The 26,826-nt window shown below is 44.1% G+C and overlaps 1 protein-coding gene across 6 annotated transcripts; it reads left to right on the top strand.

The window, feature by feature from the left end:
- The first annotated feature begins 5 nt into the window (after positions 1-5).
- Positions 6-26,826, top strand: KLHL8 (kelch like family member 8). Of its 6 annotated transcripts, none has more exons than XR_010071120.1 (11): positions 6-497; positions 8,731-9,050; positions 12,075-12,623; positions 15,247-15,433; positions 16,122-16,265; positions 17,447-17,558; positions 19,647-19,815; positions 20,393-20,552; positions 21,554-21,755; positions 22,194-22,397; positions 25,475-26,826. XR_010071120.1 is itself a non-coding variant. In XM_063335197.1 (11 exons), exons 3-11 carry the CDS (start codon positions 8,838-8,840, stop codon positions 22,315-22,317), a joined length of 1,860 nt encoding a protein of 619 aa, XP_063191267.1. In that variant the 5' UTR covers positions 456-497; positions 6,149-6,185; positions 8,731-8,837; the 3' UTR covers positions 22,318-25,466. The 6 variants fall into 6 exon arrangements, 4 of the variants coding, with proteins under 4 accessions (XP_063191266.1, XP_063191268.1, XP_063191267.1 ...); XR_010071119.1 differs by lacking the exon at positions 25,475-26,826 and adding an exon at positions 22,486-25,466; XM_063335197.1 differs by lacking the exon at positions 25,475-26,826 and adding an exon at positions 6,149-6,185 and having other exon boundaries at positions 456-497; positions 22,194-25,466.

Raw genomic sequence — 26,826 nt, 5'->3', positions numbered from 1 at the left:
GTTTTTTTTCCCCCCTCTTTCCTAACAGCGCATCCTGCCGCAGCGGCAAAACCCTCCCGCGCAGTGGCCTCCCCTCAGCGCGTCGTTTTCCCCGTTTCGTTTCTTAAAAGGCAGCACTGGAACTGCAGGTGCCGCGGCCTACCCCAGCCCTCGCAGCACACGCCTCCCTCCCGCCCGGGCAGGTACAGCCCGGCTCCCGTGGAACGCCGAGAGAGGTACGAACTGCAGCACCGCCTCACGCACGGAACAAACCGCCTCACCACAGGGCGGAGGGGAGGAGAACCGCCTGGTTTTCCTACCGCTGCAGGCCCAAGCTGCGAGGCGCACCACGCGGAGGAGCCCGCCCGGGACGCGGCGCGCACCACCTCGCCGCCGCGGAGTAGTGCGGGGCAGGCACCGCCCTCCCGCCCCGGCGCATGCGCCGCGCCCCCCCCCCCCCCCGGCTCCTACTCGGCCGGCCCTCCGCCGGACCCCGGCTCTCGGCGGCTGCACCGCAGGTGAGCGGGGCGGGGAGCGGGAGGGAAGCGGGTCTCTCGTCCCGGCCGGGCCGCCGCCCCTGTGCTGTCCCCCAGGCCCTTCCGCCGCGGCTGCCGTACCGCCCTTGGTCAGGGCCCGCCGCCATGGTGGGCTCCTCTTGCCTTTATGTAACTCGCCTCCCCCTCCCCTCAGGTGTAACGGAGTGGCGGCCCCGCTTGCTCCGGCGCGGGCGGACGGGATGGTTTTTTCGCCTCCTCGCGGTCCCGCATGTCCGTTCTTACCCCGGAAACGCCCCCGGCCGCTCCACGACGGGCCGGAGGGCGGGTCGGGCCGGACCCCGCGCCTCTGAGGCGCTCCCTCAGCCGGGGGGACGGTAACGGGCCCTGCTCCCTTTCCTTGCAAACGGCTGTTGCCATGACTGACTTCAGAAACTCGAACTGAGCGTAGATTTCGTGTAAATTAATCTGGGATTGGTGCAAAACTCCCAGGGCTGGATTACACCCCCTGCAGTAGCGCACACGGGTGGCAGGCTGCCTGGGCTGGCCTCCCCTCAGCAGCAGGGAGCTTGGCCTTCGGGAGGCACCCGTGGAGCCCTGCGCTCACAGATTTGAGCACAGAGACAAAAACACGCAAATAAACCCGGCTGGGAGTCTACGCCTTTCAAGATGCTGCGTGTAACACACTACGGTGGAGACCACAGCCCAAGAAACTAGTGCCCTGGTCAGCTTACTATTGACATCTTGTAAAGGATAACAAGTAAAATCACTTGAGTTATCCCAAACCAGATATTTCTTGTCTTAAAAAACAGCAAGAAATGACCGGTTGCTACTGGGGAGGGCCTCAGGAATTCCTAGCCTCTCCTTCCTTTGCAAATAAATGAGAATTTCAGATACCACAGCTCCACCAGCTCTTTATATTCCTTGTTTGAGTTTCCTTCCTGCTTTGATAGGTTCCACTTTCACATCTCCACACAAGCTGATTGCTTACTGGCTGCAGGGAATTACCAGTTAATCAAGCTCTTATCCTTAAGGAGCGTGGAGGTAGTTCACAAACCAGATAGGGCCTCCTGGTTCATAGATCGGCGTTTCTGCCTTTGCCTAGTCGTTCCTATGTATCCTGTAGTAGTAAAAGTTATAAAAATTCAGAGATACCTGGCTTTCTGTGCCTGTTGCAAAGGCTTCTGGAAGTATAATCAAGAAACAATTAACACGTGTGACTATAGCAAAGTGCCACAGCAGGTAAAATAGCTCATCAAATGTTAATAAGCTAAAACCAGACCAGTTGTGTCATATATGGCTTCGATTGCTTGTAATGGAGGTTAAGCTGCAAAAGGTTCAGTCACCTTTAAGCAATTGGGTCTGAGGTTTTTGAGTTAGTTGCGTGGACTCCTCTGTAATCTCTGTGTGAACTCTTGTGCTGTGTAAGAAGTGTAACATGCCAATGTTGTACCTGTAGTTTCTGTACAGCGTGTGATTAGCAGTGTACTCGTGACCTGATTGATTTTATAAATTGTTAGTGGGATGTCAGTAGCCTGTTATCCAGTTTTCTAGTTGGCCATTTATTTGTAAAAGCAAGTTTAATCGGTGTGGTGACAAGAGGATATAATGATGGTGTAATTGCTGCCAGTAATGTGATGCATAGTAGCATGTCAGCCAGTGTCTTAGTTCTTCCTCAACAGGCTTCACCAAACAGATTTTGCGATAATAATTTCTTGCATCAATAGTTGTAGCTTCTTGGGTTGTGAAGCCTTTTAATGTATTACCTCTGCCCCCCCTGCTCCTGATTTCAAAGAGATTTTGAAGGAGTCTTACAGCTCTAGGACAAAAGGAAGATGATATTGCTTTGTTATTTGAGCCATTTGACTTGTGACTGTAACATGAGGTTGCAGCCTCAGTGAATCTCACATCTAGACAAGAGTATGATAATGGTTGGCAGCTAAGGCAGGGAGCCCTGAAAGGATGGGCATGGTGGGTGTACGGGAAACAGTTTCGGGAAACAGCTCTGGGATGCTCTGGTGGGTACTGTGCCTTGATTTACACGTCCAGGATAAAGGGCAGCTGGCAAATGAGTTAAAAATTATTTTGCTCTCTGTTAACACTTCCCAGGAAGGGCTGGACTAGGCACTGCTGTGGAGACCATTAAACTACTGTTATTTTTAATCAGGTCCATCAGAGAAGGCAATAGTGCCTCTCCTTGTTAAGGACCTGTGTTACCCGTGTGACAAGTAACACAAAAAAAATAATACGTGTCAGTTTTTGCTACAAAGAACCTTTGAAATACTGAAAGGATCTAGAAATTGTCTATTAGTATTGTCTTAAGAAATTTTTTTTATTGGTTTCTACAAAAGGGAGCCTGGTGGTTTTAAACAAGCTAAATGAGTTAGATGTGCGGTTTCGGATTTTTTTTTTCTGTTAAATTTACTTTCTGCTGAAAAGTATGGTAGGTTTAGACTTGCAATACAGTGTGTAACTTGAACTTTCCCATGTTTTCCAACCTTGTCTTATTTGACCTAATTAGCATGGGAATCTGAGCAGTTTTGCATGAAGTTTCCATAACTCCTTTCACGGAACTGGTGAATGGAGAAGGGGAGAGCACTGAGGTTTTTCTACACTATTTTGTCTACCAGGTTTTTTCCCCCCACGTTCCTTCTTGGTGATGCAGCTGTAGCCAGACTGAACAGCGAACAGCTGCTTGGGCAGTCCCTGCCAAAGCTGCTGCTTGGCTGCAGTTTGCACTGCAGCTGCCTCCTGCCCCTCTTACTTCTCTCCCTCTGTCTCTTCCTCAGCTCTGCCAGCTGCCCTCTTTTCTAGTCTTCGAGTTTTCTTAGTACAACACAGGACAACAGCTAGACTTGTTCTACTAGCTAGATGAAACTGGAGAAGATCTTGTCATTGCGTATGCTTATCTAACCTTGTGGTCAGCAACACCAGCATTTAATTACCCACAGAGACTCATCAGGCTCTCTATTAGACAAGTTAGTTTTACGCAGCGGCATGTACAAACTTGTGTATTTATATGCATGCACTCTGTTCGTACTCAAGTCACTTCCGAAACCTCCCTGCTCATAGGGCTACAAACTTTGCATTTACAGAAAGCAAATTTCTTTCATCTCTTTCAATTAAAAGGCCCTTTTGTTTTCTGACTGAAGTTAACTGCCCTTCTCTGCACAGATCATGATGTGATTTTTTTTTTTTTGTCTGTCTTGTGGGTCGGTAACCAAAATTATATACTGGATAGTTAGTGAAACTTCACCTCTATCTCGATTTCTCCTGGGCTTCTGCCTTCTGTTTTCCAACTTCAGTACCGCTGCTCACAAAGAGCATTGGATTTATGGGTATCCTAATACCTCTCATCTGAACACTGCCTAGTTGTGGTTATAGTGGGAGTCTTCATTTTGTTTCTGTTTATATCACTGAAATATCTTCCTTCCTTGTGCCAGTGGAAGAATGAGGACGATCCCCTTTTTCTGGGGCACTGTCTCCTGAGGTACCTGGCAAGGGGAGGAAGCCGTGTACTCCAACATCTAGATTGGCCTGTTGGCCAGGATTGCTGGGGTTTAATTTCATGACAGGGGAAAACAGAGCGATGTTCATTCATGTCCTGCCACTAACGTCTTCCATTTCTTTTTGCTTTAAAATTATTTGAGGCATTTTACTTCTACTGGACCTAAGTACTGTATGTGACTTTAGGAATTTTACACTTAATTCAGTTTCGGATTTAGTTAGAATGTCTAAATCAAAATTGCTTCACTTTAGGATGTTACTGTTACCTGAATTGCATCAGATATAAGATAACGTGCTTGTGTTCTGACCTGCCATCACTGCTTGCTTTTCTAAGTTTGATAGTGAGGAATAGCTAGGAAGGGGTCCTCAGTCCTCGCCTGAGCACCAGAACATCAGCTCTGGGGTCTGGAACAGCTACACTCTGAGAAGAGCAGACACCATCAATATTTCTAAATATTTAACTTGGACAAGAAAATTGCTGATGTACTCTCAGCAAACAATGGTGAGCTATAAACAACGCGTGGTTTAGGTTTTTGTTTTTTTTTTATTCGGACAGTTACTCCTTCATGGAAAGTGTCAAGCAGCTGTCTACAAGGAATAACAGATGATGTTATGAATGAGGCACTTCCTTTAGTTTCTTTAGAGTCAGTCACTTTCTGTGATGGTCACTTACACTCTTTAGTCTAGTCAAAATACAAGACTGTACCAAGGCTGGAAGACATAATTGCCAAGATGAGAAGGGAGCACATGTTATTGAGGTTTTGAATGGCCGTGTCAGTGTTTTCTTCTAGAGAGGAAAGATGGTGTGTGTAAGTCTGCAGCATTCACCCAGTTGTAAACTAACCTCAAGTAGCTGGATGTTATTGTTGCATTACTGTTGATTTGGGGAGCAAATCTGTAAATGGCCCTTCTCTCTCAGTTTGTGGATTCTTAGCATATAATTAACAGAGCATCATGCATGCTAACCCAAATGCTGATTAATCCTCCTAGCTAGTGGTTCTTAAACTAGTGAACTTCTGTATGATTAAAGATGTGAAAATACGACTTCAACTTCTTGCTCTTTTAAAATGCTATCCCTTTAAGGCTGTGCAATGACAAAACTATTTACTGTTCCACTTCAAGGTGGAAGGAGGAGTGGGTTTGGAGTTGAAATATACTAACCTTCATGACTTCTGAGTGAACTTCAGATTTCCAGACTTCAGTGATTCAAGCACCACTAAAACTCATTTCTCTTCTATTTAAAATCTGGTAACAGTAAAGGCTTGCAGCTAAGCATTCAGATCAGCCCAAAGCAGTATTTTCTGCAAATGAAACATCTGTTCTCTCCTTCTGTCTGGTTGTGATAGATTGTATCTCGCGCTTCAATACATTATGTTAATACTGTGTTTTACATCTGTAATATTACTTCTCTTTGTGTTTAACTCTAGTAGTGCACCGTGTTGGTAACGCTGGCTCTTTACAGAAGTTAAGTATGATAGTGGCTTTTGACTTACCTTAAACCTCCAATTGTGAAAATCCTTTCATTTTTCAGAGAAATCATATAATTCGTAATAGTGCTATTTCTCAAGCCAGATACAATTAACAGCCAAGTGGATATATACAGTGGGAGGACTACGTGTCTCATGGCTACAGCTGGTACTTTCCACAGCAGATGGTGATTTGTTTGAAGACTCAAACTGTGAGATGCTGTAATTAAGACAAGCGAAGGATTGGTGGATGGATATCTAAAAAGATTTGGATGATCCAAAATGTATCACAGAAACAAGATATTCCTGAATTGGAGACTTGGAGGAAGACTAAAAGTCTTATCTAAGATATTATTATCTGTCACAAAGTCTCATCAAAATGAAACTGAAGTGTGTCAAGCTATTGCTATCTGAATATTTCCTTAAGGTTATATTAAACGTGTTAATTTTTAATGTGCCGCAGAAGCTTCTTTTTACCTGAGGAGCAGTGACTTGCTCTCATGTTCCCATACACTTATTTGATATTGCCCTACTGGGAGCTCCCTAGTAGGTATGATTTTCCTATCTATGGCGATGTGCCCAAGTAATGGCCTCGGTCTCTTCTGGTGTGATTTCTGGTTTCTTCCCCTGCAGTGTCAAGTGTGTGCTTAGTATGTACTAAATACATACATCCAAATATGCACTCAACTTCTTTTCTTACAGGTGAGAGCTCAGAGCATCTCCAAGAGCTTCATTTGATGTAAGCGTCAAATATGGATGAAAAACATTGCTTAAAATCAGTTATGTTTGAATTTTATGTTATTGCTCAGTTTATTTTAAACATAAGAAAAAAAAGTCACGCAACAGCACTGATTTATCTTAAGACTCATGGGTTTTGTGTTGGTGTTTACAATGGCATAACCAGAATAGGTAAAACACACATCGTCAGCCTCTTTCACAGTGAGACACAGAATTGTTTTGGAAAGTGTATGTGCAGTTGCAGTTAAAGCATGAAGATAAATGTAGCAAGTATGCCAGATGGAAAAACCTTAGGACTTGGGAGCTGTGAACTTATTTAGTAGTCAGTGGCAGTTCTGTCTGTAAGCAGCATTTCTACTCGGCTGTAAAAATACTGTTCGGTCTGAGTAGCTAGGGAGCGGTGAAGTGAGAGTGTCAGTTAAGGACTAAAATAAGCAAGAGTTCCCTAGAAGTGTAGGCTAAAGATGCTATATCTGATCTCTAAATGAGTAATACATGGTGCTTTTCAAAACCCTTGTATGGCATTTCAAGTTCCTTCTTTTTCCTCTTGCTTGTCTATGTTCACTTTTGTAACTTCAGTAGGTTGCCTCTGAAGCTCTGTGTTAGCTTCATATTTCAATGGTAACAGTGATTTCTTCGAAAGGCATGTTAAACAAAGCAAACGTGGTGAGTACCAGTAGTGCAGGATTAATTTGAAGTTGAAAGAGAACCAAAATACCAAGATTTTTCCTCCTAACGAACTAGTAAAACATCTTAGTATACTAATTTGTCAAATCTGTCATAACAGAAGTTATGTTTTCAGCAGAAAAAGGTAGGTATTCCTTGCTATAAACTATATAAATATCCCGTGACCCGTAATATCTTTGAACTAGTTTGTGATATTGGAAGAAGTAAGACCTTTCTCTTAGATATCTTTTAAAGGAAGAATACTTGCCTCGCTTACAGCACCATTAGTGAATATTCAATGCACATTTCATCTTCCTTTGATCTGGCTGGCCCAGTGCAGCCAACAGCCTTGTCACCGCACAGGACACAGAGCTGGCAACAACCCTATGGCCTACAGCAGAAATAAGTACGATCGCCTCCCGTCACTTCCTGCTTTACTCCAGTACCAATGCATGAGGAGTAGGAAATTTAGTAAGAGGCATGGGCACTTTCCAAATATCCCAGAAGAAAATCAGTTCTGCTCCTGGACGCGTGACTTACATTTTTATTGTAGCATAATTTTTTGTTACTTCAGTCAGTCCACTTCCTCCAACACCAGAGTCTATAAGCAGAAATCATCTGCTTACTACAGCAGCAGTCATCAACTCATAGTGTAGAATGAAGAATGAACACCTAACAAATTAACCAGAAAACATGAAAACCAAAGCTATCCAGTGTAAGAGAAGAACACGCTACTAAATATACTTTCCAGAGACTCTGTCTTAAAACCTTACAAATCCATTTGCTTCCCATGCCAAAATCTAACAGAACTCTTGCTTGTAAACTGCATCAGTAACTCCACACTTTCAAACAGTACATCATTTTTTCTTGTGGACTTCATCTTCCGCAAAGCATGTAGATGTCCAGCCTGAGTCTCACTGAGTTGGCTTTCGTGGCTTTTAGACACACAGAGATGAAACTTAAAATATGCTACTGCACTGGAAAAAAAATCTGTTCTTCCCCTACTGCTTAGCTTTTTTTTTTTTTTCAAATGAAAAGGTGGACTTCAAGCTTAACCTAACTGAAGCACAGAGTAGCAAGAAGAGTAAAATATTTGAGTGACAGAAGCAGAAAAAGCCTTCTCCCCATTATCTGTGGTATCCCTGATCTGTCTTTCAGCCGTGGGAAAGCTGCGATGTCAGTATAGCTAAGATTCCTTCAGTCTGAGCAGTATAAATCTTACACACCTTAAATATCTTCAGTTAAGCTGGGTAAACAGTCTAAAATAAAAGCTAGCAAGCAGGAACAAACTTGCTCCTCATTGTCATGCTTTAAATATCAATCTGTTGGATTAATAAGGTTGCTAGATAAAAGGAAATAATTTTCATTCCAAGATTTTTCTGTAAGTTAAATCCTTGTTCTCTAGTTCTGTAGAAGCTTTCTATATTTTGCTGACAGTTGCATTAAATGCACAAAGAGACCTAGGAAAGCAGAGTAATAAATATGTATAAAACACCTGTTGCGGGTTAGATCAATAGTCTGTCTGTGGCAGCAGCAGCAATGAGAGGTGCTAAAGAAGCAGAGGTGTCTGTGGGCCGTGTCCCTTCTGTTCCTCTGCCATCCACAGCAGTGAGATCAGGAATGTTGGAAGAGACATCTTTGCCTTTCCTTTTTCATGTGTTTTTTTCAAGAAGTGTGGGCAACAAGTTCACAAACGATGGCTTTTCCTAAAGGTACCTGCGTAGGATTCTTGAGTGTGGGTCTTTTTTCCCTTTTTCTCCTCCCACTTTCCCCAAGTAAGATTATAGGTAGTATTTATAACATGTAATCAAAGTGTTAGCTACTGGGAGTACCTAATGTCTCACCATTTTTTGTGTGTTTTTTTTTTTTTTTTTAAACAGGAAGATGAACAGAATTTAACTGCGTTTCAGGACTTGACTCCTGATGGGCTGGATTTTGTCTTGGCAGGAGTTTTTGAAGATTCATGCAGTGAAAGAAGAAACAGCCAATGGCTTCAGAATCCATGGTCCCAGAGCAGGCAAAACAACATGCGATAAAGGGAAAAAGGCGGCAGCAACAGCAGCAGCAGCAAATTAGGTCTTCCAACAGTGACGGTGAAGATGACATCTTTGTCTTTGAAGCAAATGAGGCTTGGAAGGATTTTCACAGCTCTCTCCTTCACTTCTTTGAAGCTGGAGAGCTCTGCGATGTTACACTGAAGGTGATACTGTCACACATCCATTGCATTTAACAGTTTGAAGATTAAGCTACGAATAAGTGTGCTGGAGGTGTCTGCGAATTTGGGCAGGAGTATGGAAGCCATAGAATTTATGTTGGATCTGAGGCATCTCTAGATATGCTCATGGTTGTTTTTTTTTCTTATTTAGGAAGTTTACAACTGAATTGTAAACACTTAAGATACTGACAGTCTGAGAGAGGACATACATGACTTTGACCTCACCCAGCTTGCCTTCTAAGCAGGTTCCCACAGTTGATCAATATCTTACTGTGCAATTTCAGCTCCTTGTAGCCTCTTTGTTCTCACACAGCTTCATCCCCAATTTTATATCAATGTTTGCATCCCGTGTTGCTCTGCTAAATCTTTCCTGGCACACAGGATTGCTGGAACAAATCTAACTTCCAGCGTTCTCAAAGAAAGAAAAAAACAAACAGGCAATTATGTTCTACAACCAAACAAAGAGTAAAGGAGGAGGAAACCAGTTTTATGATTCTTGCATAGCAATGCTTTAATGCATTCTTTGTAACTCAGTTGTCTTACTTATATGCTGATGACAATAAGTTTATATCTAGCATCCGTTAACAGTGGTTGTCAGCACCTACAAATGTGAAGTATTGCTTAGCTAGACATCTTACTAGTGTAAGATAGTTATTTTAAGAAAAGGAGATGAAGCATATCTCCTATACCAAGAACAAATGACATTGAAGGACAATACTGAAGCTGCTCCGGACAGCACGAGAGCCATGAAACAGAACTCGCCTGAGAGCTCATCATCAGGTCTTTTTACATCTGTCATTTTAAAAGGCATGCTGGGGAAGAAGGTTCATGGCAGAACTTGTAACCACCCTCCTCTTCCCTTTTCTTGACCTCATCCTCGCCTTGCTCCCTTTCCACCCACCCTTGCAAAAAAGGCAGAAAGTCTTATTTTTTAAGCATAGTTAAACATAGACATACTCCTGCTAGGGAAACTTGGCTTGGAAAATGCACTTTACTGTGGCTGCAGTTTAACTTTCCCTAAGTTAGGCTTGTATTAATGTTCATTTGCATTTTTTTCATGGAGCTACTTTGGTAATTTAAGAATATTAGATTGCCTGACTTGGCTTCCAGTCCTCAAGTAGAGAATATGATCTATGGAGGCTAGAGAAACCTACGTACATCGTACCGTAAGGTTTCCTAGATTAGTGATTTTCAAATAACTTGTAACTGTATCTTGAACTAGAATTTTCTGGAAGGCTTGATTTTTCTTTCTGTAGTGCTTAGGCATTTCTCATGTTTTAAGAATAACTGCTTCTCTACTGAACTTTCTGCTTTTGTGCATGACCTCTGACAGTGAGCAATTCTGGCATTGCTGCTGTCAGACCAATTATGGATTTAACTGCTGGACTCTAAAATATGAAGATTAATAACTGGAAGGAAACTGATTATGAAATACAAGAACATGCTAGATATTTAAAATTAAGCAGATTTGGGTAAAATAGCGAAGCCACTTAATTCAAAAGAAAGATCTAATTAGAGAGTGGGATGATGGGCAGAATAAAAAATCTCTGAGGGCGGGAATGGCCTAGGAGCTTTCCCTGATATAGCAGACCAGCTGGTACCATCTTTTTGCATCAGTACTATAATTAGTTGGAGCGCTGACACTGTAGCACTGATAAACCAGGAGACTTCCTCTGCTCCAGAGAGTTAGCATCTGGAATTCCACCTACTGGACTGCTACTGTCATATGAAGAACTCCCTGTTAGAAAGCAGACAGTGGCAGATACTTACCGTCTGCTTTTCTCCTGCTGGTTTGGTTTTGTTGTTCATGTGGTAGGTCTGTGAGTTGTTCCTTCTGGAGTGATCTATTAACTCACACTGAACCATCCATCTTTTCCTCGCTTTTAGTCTGCGTACTCTTTCATGTGTGTTTCTTTTCTGTACTCAACTTCCTGCTCACCAGGCAGGTTACGCTTGTGTTGGTAATACACACTTTTTAAAAGGGTAGAGACATTGTGAATCAGAGCTAGAAAAAACTCCAAATTGTCCTTTATAATTTAATATCCTTTTTTTGGGGGGTTGGGTTTGGGTTTTTTTTTGGTGTGTGTTTTTAAATTGCAAGACAGTTCACTGTAACACGTTCATCTGAAAATGAACATGTAATTCGAGTCTGTCAGGGAAACTGGTTGCTTTAACTCAGCCATCCCTTTATGTTAGTGCAGACTGCAGATTGACCAAGGCTGTAAGAAAGCACTCATGTAACACAGACAAGTAGCGGATTGTTCCTTTACCTTCAATATTTACTTTTAATGCACATGAATTCTAGAATTTTATAAGTGAAAAGCTTGTTTTGTTCTTTCTGATCAGAGTTTTGAGAAATACCTCCTCTTTATGGGGAATACTCCACCTAGTTCTCGAAGCTAAACAGCTTCTAAAAATCTTGAAGTGACTGGTAACTTTTAATCATCCCTGTAATAGCTGTTGTTAGTGCCGTTTTACATGAATTTGCTTCTAATAAGCAGCATTATCAATTCCTCAACAGTAGTAAAAGTCCAGAGGTTTAAATTGTCTAAAAATGTCACTTTACAATTCCCCCCCTACTCGCCTTAAAGTCTCTGAATACACAAAAACAAACAAGTGTGAATACACGCAAACAAGTGTGAATACACATAAAACAAACAAACAATCTCCTCCTGACTCCAGGATGCACCTAGAAGGTTCCTAAGGATGTTTCATTTAAAAAAATAGGACATAGCTCTTAAAGAAAAGCAAGTTCAGTGTATCAGTGCTATCGCTTCCTTGTGTTACGGCCTTGCCCTGCTCTGGCGGCCAAGTTACAACTCAGATCTGCTTGGGATATATGGATCTGGTGTCAGAAGTACAGGGTAAATGGAGTTAACTTGTTTGAATGAAATACAGTAGCTCAGTGCATATCGAGTTCAGAATTCTTACCTCAGCTTGACTGTCCATCCTATCATAGCCGAAACTGACGTTCCAGTAAAAGATTGAGGGTTCTTTTTTTCTTTTCAGGTTGGTTCGAAGCTGATCTCTTGCCACAAACTGGTGCTAGCTTGTGTAATACCTTACTTCAGAGCCATGTTTCTTTCGGAAATGGCTGAAGCCAAGCAGACGTTGATCGAGATCAGGGACTTTGATGGCGATGCAATAGAAGACCTGGTGAAGTTTGTGTACTCCTCTCGGCTTACTCTGACAGTGGATAACGTCCAGCCTCTCTTGTACGCTGCTTGCATTCTTCAGGTGGAACTGGTAGCAAAGGCGTGCTGTGAATACATGAAGCTGCACTTCCATCCCTCCAACTGCCTGGCAGTCAGGGCATTTGCAGAGAGTCACAACCGCATTGACTTGATGGACATGGCCGATCAGTATGCTTGCGAACATTTTACGGAAGTGGTGGAGTGCGAAGACTTTGTGAACGTGTCACCACAGCACCTCCATAAACTCCTGTCCTCTAGTGACCTGAATATTGAAAACGAAAAGCAAGCTTACAGCGCTGCCATCAAGTGGCTGCTAGCCAATCCACAGCATCACGCGACGTGGCTGGATGAAATACTTGCACAGGTAGGGCAGGCTGAGGCGCCACGTGCCTGTCTTGTCACTGGTTTAGTTGTGTCATCAGCTGTTTGCACTTAGGTAGATCCCAAGATGAAAAATGTTCTGAGCAGTTGGTGCCTCATCTGGTATTTGCAGTTGTGAGTTGACAGTGGAAGCAGGTTAGACCTCTTGAATATCAGGAAGAAGTCGTACTCTCCAGTTTCTGTAGAGAGAAGAGTACTCGCTTTATGCTCATGGCTGGGGAGTGGGGAGCCAACAAAAAGCTGCAGCTGTGTTAGAGCAGAAACTTCGTAGATTTACACACAGTGGAGAACATAAAGGCATCACTTTGCTCGGTTTGATACTACTGCAGCCTGAAATGCTCTCTTCCCTTGCTGGTAAGTATCTGTACTTAAGAAAGGAGAGCAAAGCTGTTGAGGAGGTTTTTAACATGACTAGGAAAGTACAACTGTAACGGAGATGCGTTGTATGAAGTCGTGTTACTTCTAGAGTGTTCCCTATATTTAATTAACAAAAGACCAAGATGCGTTAGCCCTACGAGCAGGCTAGGAAACATATGCTAGACTCTTTAATGCTCACTAGACTAGCACTGCTACCTATAGGATCCAAAAGGAGTTTGCCATTTAATGGTCTAGACTTGAGGCGAGTCCGCTGCTTCTGACAGAAACAGATATAGGTCTCAAAACGTCACTCAGCTGAACTTATTTAAACACTCGTTGGACCTCCTCCTGTCAAAGCATTAGGTACTTCAGTTATTCAAGCTCCGTATGTGCTGGTCACGGGAGTTTAAAATAGAGTATTTGAGACAGGTATGGAGAATCTGTGCTAGGGAGGAGGGGGTAATTGCCATGCACTGCAAAATGCCCTAGGTATCTTAGCAGGTGGGATCAACTGTGCTGCTGCAGTTGTCGCTGAACTCCAACTTGAATATTTTGCATTTGGCAGAATTGCTAATACTGGCATCATGCGAGTAGCATACTGCTGTCCTTGTCTTCATGCATAGTTTTCCACATTTCCTGGTAAAAGATCACAACTTTTTATTAACTGTCTTCCAAACCCCTTCAGTTTCCTCTACACTAGCATGAGGTTTTTGGTACAAAATGACTTCTTTAGTACACTCTAATTAAACTTACAGGCAATATAATTTGAGATTTTATTTTTTTTTTAATTAGATCATTTTTATTGCCTGGATGTGCTAGCAGGTGAGATTAACAGCTTTACTCTATTCATGGAAACCGGAGTCTAGAACAAAGCAATGAAAAAGGAAACCCCTTCCTGTAAATATGGGTTATTTGCCAGAGTATATTGAGCCATCAGTTGATTTGGACATTACTGCTAGCAGAAAACACAACTGGGCTCCTTGACAGTTATTATCCACGTCGTCATCAGCCTTAGGGGTTTTGCTGTTGTAATGAGGTTCTGAATTTCTCAGCCTTGAGTTCGTAACGCATCACTTGCCTCTTGAGTCTATGAGAGGGCTACGGTGGTGCTTTTAATCAGCCTAAAATAAGCCAGGCCAAAGGAAAGGAAGAAGCAATTGGGTAAGGAAGTGGGTCATGAAGAATGGGTGGAGATGCTTGCTTACTTGAAGACAGGGACATTTGTCAGCCGTATAAGAGCACCATCCTGCTGCTCTGAGAAGCACCTGAGATATTGGCCTTCTCCTTCACCATTGCTGCTGAGCAAACTGGGAGCTGCTTGACAGCGTTGACTTAGGAAGACCTTAGGAAGTCAGATGGTGGTTTACTTCAGTTCCCCCCTGCTAACGCCTGTCCAATCTTTGCACCTGATTGTACTCGATATTCCTCACTGTTTCTCTCACAAGGACAAATGAAAGGTTTGCAGAAATAAGTGACTCTGGGGAGGAGGACGTTTCAAGGCAGTCTTGGAGGGGCTGACCATCTTTCAGATCTGCCCTGTCACTCGGTGGCGATTGCTCTGGGCAGTGACCGCCTGTAGCCTCAGCCAGAAAGAGCCTTCCATTCCTCAGCCTGGTCACCAGCTCTTTTCTGGAGAACAGGAAGGACTTGGGGAAAGAAACGATTAGCTCTCAACCTCTTTCTTTTTTTTTTTTTTTTTTAAATCCTGTAGTCTGTCGAGTCCACTGTAGAGAAAGGTGTTACTGCACTAGCAATGCCTCCTTAATGGACGTGTCGTTCATGCTGACAGTGTTTCCTTTTTGACTTGCCACCCAAAGAAAATGAACCATTCTAGCAAAAGCCCTCTTACGTTGGCATAGCAATGAGCTGAAAATTCATACCCTCAGCAGACTGACGTGGCACGGGCTGTCCCGGTAAAGTCACAGCTGCTGCCTGTGTCACGCCGGGCAGGTGCAGTTGCAGTACAGGCAGCAGCGCTTCTCCTTCCTCCGCTCAGCCTGGGCCGAGGGACAGTTCTCCACTGCTGCCAAAATGCACATGGTTGTAGGAAACGTTTGTCACTAAAAAGAACTGTGCGTATCGCTGTTATTCTGGAAAAAAAAAAAAAAACAAACGAAAGCCACCCTTTTTAGTGAAGAGCGTGGGGCTGGCAGCTGGCTCAGAAGCTGCCATCTGTTCTGTGTGCGTCACTGTGAATGGTGAGACTCAGCGGTTCAGCCAGTTACTCCAACTGTGTTCATTTCTGTCAGGTACGGCTGCCTCTCTTGCCCATTTGTTTCCTTATGGGTGTTGTGGCAAAGGAAGAGATTGTCAAGCAGAATCTAAAATGTAGGGATTTGCTGGATGAAGCAAGAAACTACCACCTTCACCTGAGCAGCAGGGCAGTGCCAGACTTTGAGTACTCCATTCGCACAACACCAAGGAAGCAGACTGCTGGTAATTAAATGTGTGTCTGATTATCCCGTAGGGAGTGGTGTGGAGAAAAGGCGGCGCATCTGTGCAGGGTTAGATAGCTCGGCATAAGTGGTTACTAGTGATTGGTGCAAAATTGGGAAAGCCATCGTGTACCTCTCTGGTAATTAGGTAATATGTGCTGCGTTTTCCTAGCAGAACTTTAGCCGTCATTTCCTTTCTTTAAAGCATTATTTATTTATCCTGATCAGCTCTATCTGTGTTAAAGCTGGAACTGTTAAGTGTGTTATGACCAAGCAGTATGCTCAAAGCTATACCAAAAACCCTGGACACTTATCTTTTGGTGCGAGAAGGTTGAGCTAACTTTTAAATTGTCTAACCTACACCGAAAGTGAGTGATGAATATTAGGCTGCAAATCCTGATTTGTACATCATTACATTTAACAAACAACGTTTATCTCCCTAAACAAAAATCACAAAAAGTGTATTTGAAATATGCATTGTTTTTGCAAGAGCATAGATAGTGAACTTGCCATAGCAGCATGCCATAGCCGCATGCCAAGCAAAGGCCAAAATCCAGCAGCCAATTATGCAGGGCATTGACGTGAAATGCGACTTCTCCCAAACTCTGTAATTTTCAGTTCGCTCTGCTATACAACTTTATCTCCCATCTTCCTGCTAGTTTTCTGGAAACCTGTATTGTCTTCCTCAGGTGTGCTGTTCTGTGTCGGTGGTAGAGGTGGATCTGGTGACCCATTTCGCAGCATTGAATGTTACTCTATCAGTAAGAACAACTGGTTCTTCGGCCCTGAAATGAACAGCAGGAGAAGGCACGTGGGTGTGATCTCTGTGGGAGGTCAGTGACCCTATTCAAGGAACCCTATTCAAAAGGCACTTGTTTGCTACTTCTGCTGGAATTGGTACTTTCCCTAAGTAAATCTGTCTTGCAGGGGCTTAACTGTTGGATATTCTTCAATTTAGTAAAGCTTCTTCTCCGTGACGGGGTTTTTGATTCTGAAACAATCTGAGAGCACACTTACTGAAAAGACATTACTGCGAACTGACAGAGTTGGGGTTGTTTAGCCTGGAGGAGGCTCCGGGGAGACCTTATAGCGGCCTTCCAGTACTTAAAGGGAGCTTGTAAGAAAGATGGGGACAGACGTTTTAGCAGGGCCCGTTGCAACAGGGCAAGAGGTAATGGCTTTAAACGAAAAGAGGGTAGATTTAGACTAGCTAAAAGGAAGACATTTTTTACAATGAGGGTGGTGAAACATGGGAACAGGTTGCCCAGGGCGGGGGTGTATGGCCTGTCCCTGGAAACGTTCAAGGTCAGGTTGTACGGGGCTCTGAGCAACCTGATCTAGTTGAAGATGTCCCTGCTCATTGCAGGAGGCTGGACTAGATGACCTTTAAAGGCTCCTTCCAACCCAAACTAGGTGATGATTATTATTTTTTTTTAAATCCATTTATAAAGAAATGGCCTTCCACAGCAGAGTCACCCAGAATTTGCTAGTACTCATACTGGCTCCCTTCATACTGCACTCTGTACACACAAGTCACAAAGACTGCAACTCTTCCAAGAGCAGACTTACCTTTATTTTTGGGTCTCCATCTTCTGAAACCAGGTCTGTGCAGCCCAGAGCAGCTTAGCGCCCATGGCGCAACTTTTCCTTGTAAACGGTAGCCCCTGTGTTGCTGCAGCAGAACAGAGATCTTTTTTTTCCCCATAGAAAACCTGGAGAGACTGATATAAATGTCCAAAACTGACCTGACCTGCAGTACTCAAGTGATGGGAAAATTTTTTTGGCTGCATATCTCAAGCTTTGTATAAAACTCCACGTTAGAACAGATCTCGGGTTCAGTACACCATATAAAAATATAAAGTCTGTACTTATCAAAATCTTGATATTGGAAACATGTGAAAACTTTAACCTTTATTTGAGCTTTTTGTCTCCGCATAGTCAGGGGATATTAAATAAATGAAAGCTGAAACGTTGCCAAGCAATCTCTGTATTGAAAGATGCATCTGTGTTTCAGGTAAAGTCTACGCAGTAGGTGGACATGATGGAAATGAACACTTAGGAAGCATGGAAGTATTTGATCCGCTCACAAACAAGTGGATGATGAAGGCATCAATGAACACGAAGAGGTATGTGCCCCGTCATCCAATATTTAAGTCCCTGTCCGTGATACATCATTTCTTGCTGATGCCGAAAAACTTCACGTCTGTCCTGCCTTTATTTGGGTTTCCGAAATGTCCTATTTTTTGGATATGTTTGTCCTATTCTGGCTCTTTATGCTCTCGAACACTTTTATTAACTAGCTGTAAAGCAAACACAAATCTGCATCGTGTACTTGCATGCATCGCATATTTGCACAAACACAAAGTTGTGCATAACATACAGTAAGTATTTCAGGGCAAAACTGCATACTCCCTCTCTCTAGGGAGAGGCCCTGGCTGGTGACATTGGTTACATTTACACTTTGGCTTTCTGTTGTCCCTCAATTATCCTTTTCTTTTTTAATTTGTTGGGGGGCTGGCTTCTGGAGCAGAGAGCTCTTCTACTCCATCTGTGCTTACATTCTGATATCTAGGGCCTCACTGCTACGCCTGATAAAGAATTTGAAACTGATTAACTTCTGTGGGTTTTTTGCTCTTTTTAAGAATGGGCAAGACAACTGCCATCAGAACATGCGCAGTGTAGTACTTCATGCCTGGGAAACCAATGGCTGCGTATGGTTTTGCCACAAAAGGCCAGAAACACTAAAACACTGAAAGGCAGGTTGAGGATTTTTCTTGCCTTTGGAGCTTTAAGATTCTATTTAAGGAGGTACTGGACTCACAGATGTGTAATTTTTTGTTTCTGCTGTCATTTAAATCAGCCTCCTTAATTCTGCATTCCATTTTGTTATTTGTTGTTTCTAAAAGCATCACGTACAAGTAGGAGTGAAATACTGAGCATGGCTAAGTCCTAAAGCTATTTGTAGGTGTGACCTAATCAAAGTAGAAGTGGCTCCCAGACTCCTAGAAGTGGCTTCTTGCTCCTCTTCCTCCCTCCTGCCAGCAGCCCAGGGCATATTCCTGGCAAACATCAGCCTTGGATTTCCATGACATTTCTTACTCAGTACTTGGGTCACTGAAAGGGCTGCTGCGCCTGGGCTGCCCTCCACTCCTCCCATTCGCAGAGGTGGTGTCCGAATACTCAGTTGAGAAAAAAGCTGCCACCATTGATGGTGTCTACATTATCTGCTGAGGCAATTGAAGATAAGCCCAGGAGAGTGCCACAGTGTCTGTTCTGTAGAAAGATTGTGCCTCCCTTGCCCCTGCCTAGGTATCTCCGAACCTGCCCTCTGCGTAATGAGACAAGAGTGTTCTCAGTGAAATGGTAAACCACCTGTCTTGGTAGTTAAAGCAGAAACTTAATGCTTCTACTGATTCTAGACCATACTTTTCATTTTGGAGTACTGATTGCGCTCTTGTATTGGTAGATTCAGTAGAAAAAAAAAAATCTGACAACTATTTTAGCACAGAAAATCACAGAATGGAAGAAATTGCAATTAAATCTCGCTAGAGTTCAGTCATCTAGTACCCAGCACAAGTTTGCCTTTTAATAGGTATTAATATTAGCCCCCCAAAAAATCATTCCCAAATTGTAGCAGCAGCTATACCAACAAAGTTAAAACTTTGTTCGGGTTTTGGTTCCCCATCAGATTCAATAAAACAAAATAGGAGGTGTAGAATTCAGTGGCGAGAAATCAAACAACTAAGACAATGTCATGTATCCAGGCATGTAAGTAATGGACTTAGGCTTTAGGTGACATTCAGTCAAAACATTATTCCACGCCCCCCTGCCTTTATGTTTTAAACAGGAGCTTTCCCTTTTGGCAGTCTAAAAATATTCTAGCTGCAACAGTCCTGTTCGTGGATCACACAGTAACATACAGGTGCCTGGGAAAGCTGAGATGAAGTTAGGATTAAACTCTGGAGCCCCTCTAATGAGAGGCTGCAAACATACAAAAGACTTTCAGGACAAAGCTGCAAAACCGACAGAGGTGCGCAGAGGGAGAGCCACAGTCACTGGTCATTATTATTATAAACTTCACCTTTTAAATTTTCATTCCTTTTTCCCCATAGTTTGAAACAGGTGCCAGTCAGGTAACGTTGCACTTGATGCGTCTTTCCCGTTCCCTTTCCGTAAGGATTTGCACTGAGGTATTGATCCCGTGGTTTTCTTAGGAGAGGAATCGCTCTTGCCTCCCTTGGTGGCCCCATTTACGCAATAGGAGGTTTAGATGACAACACTTGCTTCAGCGATGTGGAAAGATATGACATCGATTCCGATCGATGGAGTGCAGTTGCCCCAATGAACACTCCCAGGGGAGGAGTGGGCTCCGTAGCCCTTGTGGTAAGTGACGCTTTCCTCCCAAGTCGAGCCCAACCGAGGAACCGACCTGTTTTTCAAATGTGCTTTTTCAAGGCAGAACACAAGATTTTAAACAAAGTGCGGCTGGTGGGTCTGAGCACCTGCGGTCATCAAAATCCTATGGAACTGTGCAAAAGGTGAAGCTGTTTAGGAGAATCCTCCTATCAAATTGAACTGCGCTCCCTGTTCCAACAATATTTGAGGTACTGGGAGCAAGTACCAGGACCCTTCTAACAACACCAGGCTAACGCTTCATGTCTCGTTCAGAAGACTCGGGTTTGTCGTGGTTACTGTGTTTAAAGGTACTGAATGCATCTGCACCACGTATACTCTGCAAAATACCTGCTGCGCGACATAACTTTTTCACGTCTTTAACTGGAAGATAGTCTTTACAAGTTGTTAGCTCATTAAGTCCGTTGTTGGAATTCTTAAATAAGAGTCAATAATTGTAATTAAATAAAAGTAAAAACTGCATGGCTATACCGTGTTTCCCTACCACTGCTTACGAAACGCTGAGTAAATACATATACATTACAAATAATCTTTCTCTATACAACAGAACCACGTTTACGCTGTGGGTGGCAATGACGGCGTAGCATCTCTTTCCAGTGTGGAGAAATACGATCCCCATTTGGATAAGTGGATGGAAGTGAAAGAGATGGGTCAGCGAAGAGCTGGCAATGGTGTCAGCGAGCTCCACGGCTGCTTGTATGTTGTTGGTGAGTAGGGATGTGGCATTTTGTAGTGCTGTTTCTGCCAAGTACTGGCACATGGAAGAGGCTGTTGCTGCTAGAGGAACTGGGGAACAGATAGACCTGACCTGTACTTTGTGTTCTTGGGCAAGGGAAGAAAGCAAGCACAACCGGGGCAGGCTTAAATGGAGGTGTATTAGCAAGGAAATAAAGAGCGGTTTCTAACCCACGTTTCAGGGTTCAGGACAATATGTCTATATAGGAAATCCTCTCGAGACTCACTAATCTGGTTTCCTTTTAGGAAAATGATTCTTTACTTCACACACTTTTAAAGCACTCTAGTTCTATTTTGAGCGTAGACAACAGTAGCTTTTTTGCGCGGTGACCGCACTTGTTCCACAGCCTGTTGTCCTAGGCCTGTCTTGTTCTGCTCCGCCTTGCATTTGCCTGCTGGCCTGAGGGAGGAAGATGCCAGCACACCATAGCGATAGTTGCAGAGCTCTGCCTTGTGTGTTATCGTAAGTGATTTTAAAAGTTTCAAGTGAAACGCTTCTCTGACAGCTGCCCCAGCAAGGGGAATGCATCACTGAAGTCTTACTTGAGGATGTTTTTTGCTACGCGAGTATTCAGCAATGCTGTATTCTGAAAACACTGCAGGAGCGTGTCTTGCTTAAGCCAAAACAAGATCAGGATCATCCTTTCAACTGCTCTTAGTTTTTTTCTGTTCCAAATTAGAAGCTGCTTCATTATAACTCTGTGTAAGATGAATTCAAGGAGAAAAAGAATAGAAAATAATACCTCCTCTCTTTGCGAGTCGAGTAGAAGAAAACTGTCACTCTTGGTGATGCCTGTGTGCTGACAGGAGGGAGAGCTGTTAGATTAATTTTTAGGAGCTCGTAAAATTCATGTAAAGAAACGGAGCTGCACACTAGCCCACTGAATGCTGACAACAGCCTGATAATGCCAGGCCTGGATGTCAACCAGCACTGGAAGTAGCTAAAAACTGATAATACCGTGATTCTTTGCAGGTGGCTTTGATGACAACTCTCCACTGAGCTCAGTGGAGCGGTTTGACCCACGCAGTGACAAATGGGAATATGTAGCAGAGCTTACAACTCCGAGGGGTGGCGTCGGCATAGCGACACTGATGGGTAAAATTTTTGCGGTTGGAGGACATAATGGCAACGCATACCTGAATACAGTAGAAGCATTTGATCCCATAGTGAACAGGTAATTTGAAATTTTTTATTTGGCTTTATAAGGCAAGGAAATCTGCCCATATGAAAACACAACATAATAGAATAGTGTGCAGCAGGAGGTTCCTCTGTTGTTTCCCGGTAATAACTGAGTAATGTCCATGCCTAGTGATGCAGGAGTGCTGCTTATGCCACTAGATTCTTGTTGTAAATATTTAAATACCGCCTCCTCCCTCTTTCCATCCCTTGTCCTCTTCCCTGCATTCAATAAGAAGTGACGTTCTTCTGGTTGTTTCAGTCTGATTGACCAGGACAATAATGCGAATAAACTAGCGGGGTGTATTTTTGTGCGGAGTATACAACTAGGCTGTGTAATAGAATTTCAGCCACAGAAAAGAAATACTTTCGAGTTGCTCAGAAAGGACGGGAACTTATTTTTGGTTTGCTTTTTCCCCTCTGCCATCTTCTTTAGGTGGGAGCTGGTGGGCTCGGTGTCACACTGCAGGGCAGGGGCAGGCGTGGCTGTGTGCTCTTGTCTCAGCAGCCAGATCCGGGACGCGGGCCAAGGATCCAGCAACGTTGTGGACTGCATGTGAGCTCTGCTGCCTCCTCCAAATTCCCGAGGAAGGAGAGTAAGGGAGGCACTGCACAGCTTTTAAACACCGTGTTTTGTATGGTAGGTTAAGAAATAAAACCAATAACTTTTCTTTGTGAAAATGATACCTTCTGCCACTGTAAAGCTTTTGGTGGCTTTCTGTCCATAGCGATACAGAAAAGCCTGTGAAAACATGGAATAAAAGCGTGGCTTACGGGAGAAAACCTGCCAAGAGCTGCACTCATCCCATTTTTGAGAAGCTGTAATTTCAGACTCATTTCAGGCAACTGTTACAGGGACTCGTTTGTAGACGAGGCCTGGGGTGAGGAGAGAGAGCAGCAGTTACTACTGCTGAGGCTTACCCAACAGCTCTGCTACGTGTTTTCTGGAGGACTCGAGTGCCATTTAATGTAAGTTATTTTGGGGAATGTAGTCTTAAACATTTCCTAATTGTACGAGAGCTTTGTAGCACAAAGCATCTCACGTTTTAGAAGGTAACGACATCCCTGTTGCACGCTAAGGTAAACGAGCAGAGGAGGTCACTGCCCACCTCCCAAGGGACTGCTGGGAGCAGTGGAAATTGCAGGTACGCGGCCTGAAACCCGTCTTTCAAAGGCCTTTCTCGAGCTAATACACTTGTTAGAAAGCTGCAAAGATTCTTGACCTGAGTTTAGCCACTGGAACACTGGAATTCTCAAGTCTTCAATAAAATCTGTAGTAACTACGCCCCCCGAAAAGACAAGTTTCCCTTGAGAGATCGTTCTTGAAGTAAGCAGTGAAATTTGTCCTACTTTGAGATGACAGCGTGTGAAATTGTAGGCTTCAGTGGTGTCTGAATCACCATTTTTATACGGAATGGAAACATACAATAGAAGCTGCGGTGTTCTGTAAAGAGCTTTAAATGCAATTCTAGGAGATGACATGTCCGATTTCAGTATCCAGTAGCAACTCTCTGGTAATTCTAGAGGTACTGGCTCTTTTACGATAGTTAAGCCAGGAAGATCCAGCCTCCAAACAGAGAGATGACTTAAAGCTTACATAAACCAAAGAGAATCGGCAACAGTAAGAATTGGAAATAAACATCAAAAATTGAAATAGGAACTTGACGGTGTTGTGTACAAAGGTATCTTGTTACGCACTCAGAAACCCCGAATTCCAAGTAAAGTCCAGCTGGAAAGACTGCATCACCTTGAAGACAGCAACAACTGGCGGTCCTTTGAGACCAGAGTTACGCGTTACCAGGTTGTTCCAAGTGACCAGGGAGAGCGGCACACTTGTTTGCGTTCGGTACCAGGGAAGAGGCAGAACAGTGCGAGCATAAGGCACAGCCATGTTTTGCTGTCGAGTTACCATCATTTCGCTTTTCTGTTTCAAATGGCCTGCACTTTGGTGGCACCCAGGGACAAAGTGAACGGTACTGTAAATAATGAAACATTGCAATAAAACATTTGTACCTCAAAGCACCTTGTTTGTAGTATGACTGGAGCATGCTATTGTGGGGAAATATTACAACATTGAGTAGTTTTTGGTTTCTGCAGAGTGTAATTCTCAACAGGAAGCCTTTATCAGCAGGGAAAATCCTGCATTGCAGCCGCAAGCTGTACCACCCTGCAAGGATGTGGTCACCCCTGTGGCTCTTGATCAGGCTAGGAGGGGTGGGAAGAAGAGGTGCGGGTTCCCTCTCTGGAACCAAACAGGTTCTTCTATGGATGTCCTGGCTAACAATAAAATTTCTCCTCAATACGTTTCCTGGCTAACAATGCATTTCTCCTCTTGATGGGAGAGCGCTGGCACCCATGGGTGCCGCCTGTGAGTAACTTGCACGCTTTGGGACCATCCTGACAGCAATCGCCTTCCAGGCACCAAAGGGAGATGTGTGTGTTCAGCAGGGAAATAAGCTTACAGCAAACGCAGTGGCGACCCCATAGCTGGAAGTCAAATGGCGCCAGGTTTGAACACTATCGTAAGACAGGCGCTTCTGTTGTATTCCAGTTTGCACGCCGCCGCCCCCAACAACATTTGTGCTCAGGCTGCTGGAGGCTGGCGGGAAAACTGCAAAAAGGGTTTACAAGGAACAACCCTGTTGCTAGTAGAGTGGTGTCCATGTTCTCAATCTTACGTGGCACCAGAACCGCAAAGATTTTGTGCAGAACTGTTTCTAGGAACACTATTGCTGGAAATGTGATATTGATGTCAAAGCATCGACAAAAAAAAAAGGATAGGATGACTGTGGCAACACACTAGTGACTTACCTGCATATAAAGCCGTTGTGATTTAACACCAGCAAACTCGTTTTTCTTCTTCCAGTACTGGCAACCGCATAATGATGACAAAGAAGGAACCCCCCCCAGGCTGAGGGAAGAGAGCAGCCCACCCTGGTCCCCGTGGGGAGGCAGCCCTCCAGCGGCAGCAGGCCCTAACTCCCGCTGCATCTTCTAATTTAAAACTAAACTCGGGATTTGCAATGGCAAAGTCTTCAAACGTTCAGGGTCATGAATTCATTGCATGTAAACATGATGCATATCCGATCCCAAACGTGGAATTGCTACTGCTTCTGTTAATTAGGTTTCTCCTGCATCTCAAAGCCTTGAACTCACCCATAAAAATCATGAACCCAAAGACGTCTGTTAGGACATCCTTTAAACACAAGGAAAAAATAATTCTGTAAGAATCCTGTGTGGTCACAGTTACTCACATCGAACTTTCCAGCCTGCTGATTTGAACGGTGTCATGGGCTTCCAGGAGGAGCAAGACCAGACTCTGGACCACTCCTGAGCAGCCCCCTTGGCCGCCTATCTCCAGTCATGACTGTGCAGCCAGTGCTTATGAGTCACCCCGCTGCCGCCCCAGCTTCTGGGACTCAGCCTCCCTGTCCTCGCTCTCCTGCTGCCCCCCAGTTAGATTTCTACCTCTTGAAGTTAGATTTCCGATCACTACATTAAAATAGTAATTTCTGCTGTGTTTTTTTCAGGACATGCCATAAGACCACGATGAAGCAAGGATCTCAGATGTGTCGGTGTTTATTTCAGTTTTGTAAAATACATCCTTTCCAAATAATCTTAAATTCGTAGCTTGTTATTTGCATTCAAAGGGCATTGTGATAACTTGTTTGTATTTTCACTGCTTTGATTACTTTTAAATATTGCTCTTCCCCAAAGGCATCTCATTCCTAATAGAGCCATGCTTGCAGCAAAACTGTTGGGATGAGACATCCTGCTAAAATAGTCCGATGTGGACAGAAGTCTTTAGAAGGCGACGCACCCGTGTCCTGGTTCCGGCGGAGACAGGGTTCGTTCTCCCCAGGCTCCGGCAGGGACACAGGTATTCCATTCCATGTGAGCCATGCCCAGTCCGGAACCGGGAAGTCACCGCTTGGGAGCGGGCTGGGGCGTCCCGGGTCCGGCCGGTGAGCGGTGGTACTGTCATCGTGTTTGTCGTTTTCCTCTCTCCGTGTTATTGCCATTGTTTTCCTGTTCCCTTTGCTGTTCTGTTAAACCGCCTTTGTCTCAACCCACGAGTTTTGCCTTTTTCTTCCGATTCTCGCCCCATGGCGGTGGGGGGGAGCTTGAGAGAGCGGCCGCGTGGTTCTTTGTTGCCGTCTGAGGCTAAACCACGACAACCTGCTACTCGCATTGTCTTAAAACATCAACAAAATAGGTGCCTGCGCTCGTAGTCCCATCAGAGAGACTATTTCTTCCTGGTTTGAACGCTGGCTGCGAGAAAATGATTTCACTGAAATGTCCGCCTGTCGAGGGGGATGCAGCCCTGCAAATAACCAAGCCTTCGCAGAGGGCTCTGCACGCACCGTGTATTTGTGCCACGTAAGCAAGAGGCAGCGAACCCACGGCCTTGGGCTGCTGCCGGGAAGCAGGAGGTAACACTGATCCCAGGCAGGCGCTGGAGGGATGCCGTGCCTGTCCCCAGGACCTCCTTGCAGATGCAGTGGGATCTGGGGGCAGTTATTCCAGCGTCAGGGTTGTTAACCCTTGCAGAGACTGAACACGTCGGAAGCCATTGATTCATCAAAACCAAGGAACTTCTCTTGCTCACGACCTGGTAAGACACGTCTTTTTTTAGAGCAGCGGGAAGCTAACGTTACCTGGAATAAAAGCCCTCGAAACCAAAAGTACTTTAGAGAGGAGATACTGCTTTATTCAACGTCGGGTGCTAGGGCAAGACCCCACGAATCTAGCACACCTTACTGGGGATATTCACCCATTATTTATACCCAAAATAGTCTCATAATTCCGCCTACCTAATACATAACTCCACCTAGGTTTACATATTCATTAGGATGACCAAATAATCTTTTTGCACGTGCCTATCAAGTTTTGCCGTGTCAGCAAAACACTTCTGCGCAAGCGTGAGCGTCTCAGTGGTCGTTTGGGTAAGGAGACCCTTCCTCACATTATCCTTTTAAGGTATCGAGTCATCTCAGGACAGTAAAAGTTTACTGGAAGTTTGCCAGCTTCTTGAAGATAGTAAGGATGCTCTTTGAAGTAGCCATAAC

The sequence above is a fragment of the Chroicocephalus ridibundus genome, chromosome 5 (assembly GCF_963924245.1).
Source record: "Chroicocephalus ridibundus chromosome 5, bChrRid1.1, whole genome shotgun sequence".
Classification (NCBI taxonomy): domain Eukaryota; kingdom Metazoa; phylum Chordata; class Aves; order Charadriiformes; family Laridae; genus Chroicocephalus; species Chroicocephalus ridibundus.
Note: the sequence above shows the minus strand (reverse complement) of the source record. Positions and strands in the feature narration are given on the sequence as shown.